The following is a 1,905-nucleotide window of genomic DNA, read 5'->3' as shown; positions in this document are numbered from 1 at the left end:
GATACTAGGGTACCCCTACTCTAGTACACCGACAGTATGGGTATCTTTTTGCAAAATTCCCATTTGTTTCCTTCCTATATGTCAGATATAAATCGGACGGCCTATATTGCAAGAAAAAAAAGTATAGAGAAAAAAAAGTAGACAGTAAAGGAAGTAGAGATATATATAAAATATTAAATATAAAATAAATATATGTATATCTATATCTATACTACTATATAGTGTATCAGTTTGAATTCAGGCATTCAAATGCATATCCGGCTGTTCATTGGGGTCCATCCGACGGCCAAAAGTGGTTGGATTCGCAGCTACAGTAGCGCTGAGTGTTATCTGGATCGTTCCAGAGGCAGCCATGTAGTAGTATAGGGTCAAAACTATCTGGGTCGTTCTAGAACCAACCCACTGCATGTTTGCAGCTGGTTGGAGCTAACTGAGTTTCTAGAGACCAGATTCCACACTCCTCGCATACTGCGGGAGCAGCACAAATTATTTCAACAAAGTAGACTCGGGCAGCGGTACATGTGGCTGATAGGTAGGTTGCTTTAGTACTACTAAGTCTGACCAGCGGTAAAAATAAGACGAAGAAATATATAAAAGTAAACAGATTGAACCAATGCAATTTTGGATCAAAGCAGTAGCAAATGTTACATTAAAACATAGCAATAGGTCCTTCAAAAAAAACCATAGCAATAGGTACTAAATTTAATGTATACTACACATTCTTTGCATGTGATAGTTATTGAGTATATGAACATGAGAAGCTTTCTTATTTATATTATAGGAATTTTGTTTTTGCTTCCGTATGCACACAATTGTCATTTGTCAAGAATCATTTTTTTAGGATTTCTCAAAGCATTCCATGTAGTGTTTTCTTCGGGCCAAGTCAACCCACAATGTTAAGACGCGCATTGCACGTGCATACATACTAGTAACCGTAGAGAAGAGAGTATAGATAGCAGAGACGTCGGGAAAGGATCGCGCGCGCGCGGGAAAAAGCGGCCGGGCGTGTGCTAGTTTTGGCGCGCGGCGTCCGGTGCACTTTATAAAACCCAATGCCCTCCCACCGCTTTGTGCCTTGCCATTGCTCTGTGCCTCGCCACCGCTCTCTCCCCGCTCTTTTTTGCCTCACCGCCGCCGTGCCACCATGCCGCCGCGTCGCCAGGAAACTTGGGGATACCGCAGCGTCCGCGCGTGCCCCTCCGGCGGCTTCTCTGCCGAGATCTGGTTCCGTGGGATGCGCCTCGGCCTCGGCAATTTCGACACCGCCACCAAGGCCGCCCGCGTGTATGATGCGGCGGCGTGGCGCCTCCGGTGGCCTCATAGAACATTGAACTTCCCCAACGTGCCGACGCGGGAGCGGGCGCAGGAGCTCGCGCCTCTGCCGCGGCTTAGCACCGACGAGGATCGTCGCGACAACCGGAGGTGGGAGCACTGTGTCGGCATCACCGAGATGGACGAGGAAGCCATTGCGTTGTGGCGCCAACACTTCCCGCAAGACATCATCAATGAGCGGGAGTTCTATGCGCAAAGGAGAGCGGAGAGGGATAAGAGGAGGGCGGAGCGAGCCGCCTATCGCGAGGACAAGCGTAGGCGAAAAGCGGACGCTCAATTCAACATGAGGCTAGGAGCAGCATCGCCCTAGGAATCCGACGACAATCAGTATCTTCACGCCTACAGTCAGACATCGGAGGAGGACATCACCGAGGAGCAGTCGGACGACGGGGAGTAGTTGAATTATCTTTTTTTATCTATCTATGCTAAGAACTATCCTCTACTCTCTAGTATCTACTTCTCGATCTCAGCACTGTAAATGCTTTTTTAAAGCACCACGCATTGCGATTCTGTTGGAGATGCTCTAACATGGTAGATGAGTGCTTTAATGTTGCCCACAAGATGTGCGAGTAT

General features: G+C 47.9%; 1 protein-coding gene across 1 annotated transcript; it reads left to right on the top strand.

The window, feature by feature from the left end:
• Positions 1 to 1,144: 1,144 nt before the first annotated feature.
• On the top strand, positions 1,145 to 1,642 carry LOC119305030 (ethylene-responsive transcription factor 13-like). Its single transcript, XM_037581665.1, has one exon. It carries the CDS (start codon positions 1,145 to 1,147, stop codon positions 1,640 to 1,642), a length of 498 nt encoding a protein of 165 aa, XP_037437562.1.
• The last annotated feature ends 263 nt before the right edge of the window (positions 1,643 to 1,905 follow it).

Source organism: Triticum dicoccoides, chromosome 5B (assembly GCF_002162155.2).
Source record: "Triticum dicoccoides isolate Atlit2015 ecotype Zavitan chromosome 5B, WEW_v2.0, whole genome shotgun sequence".
In the NCBI taxonomy this organism is placed as follows: Eukaryota; Viridiplantae; Streptophyta; class Magnoliopsida; order Poales; family Poaceae; genus Triticum; species Triticum dicoccoides.
Note: the sequence above shows the minus strand (reverse complement) of the source record. Positions and strands in the feature narration are given on the sequence as shown.

Bases quoted from the DNA above. Each gene is read 5' to 3' on its own strand.
- LOC119305030 (XM_037581665.1), top strand. From the start codon at position 1,145: ATGCCGCCGCGTCGCCAGGAAACTTGGGGATACCGCAGCGTCCGCGCG.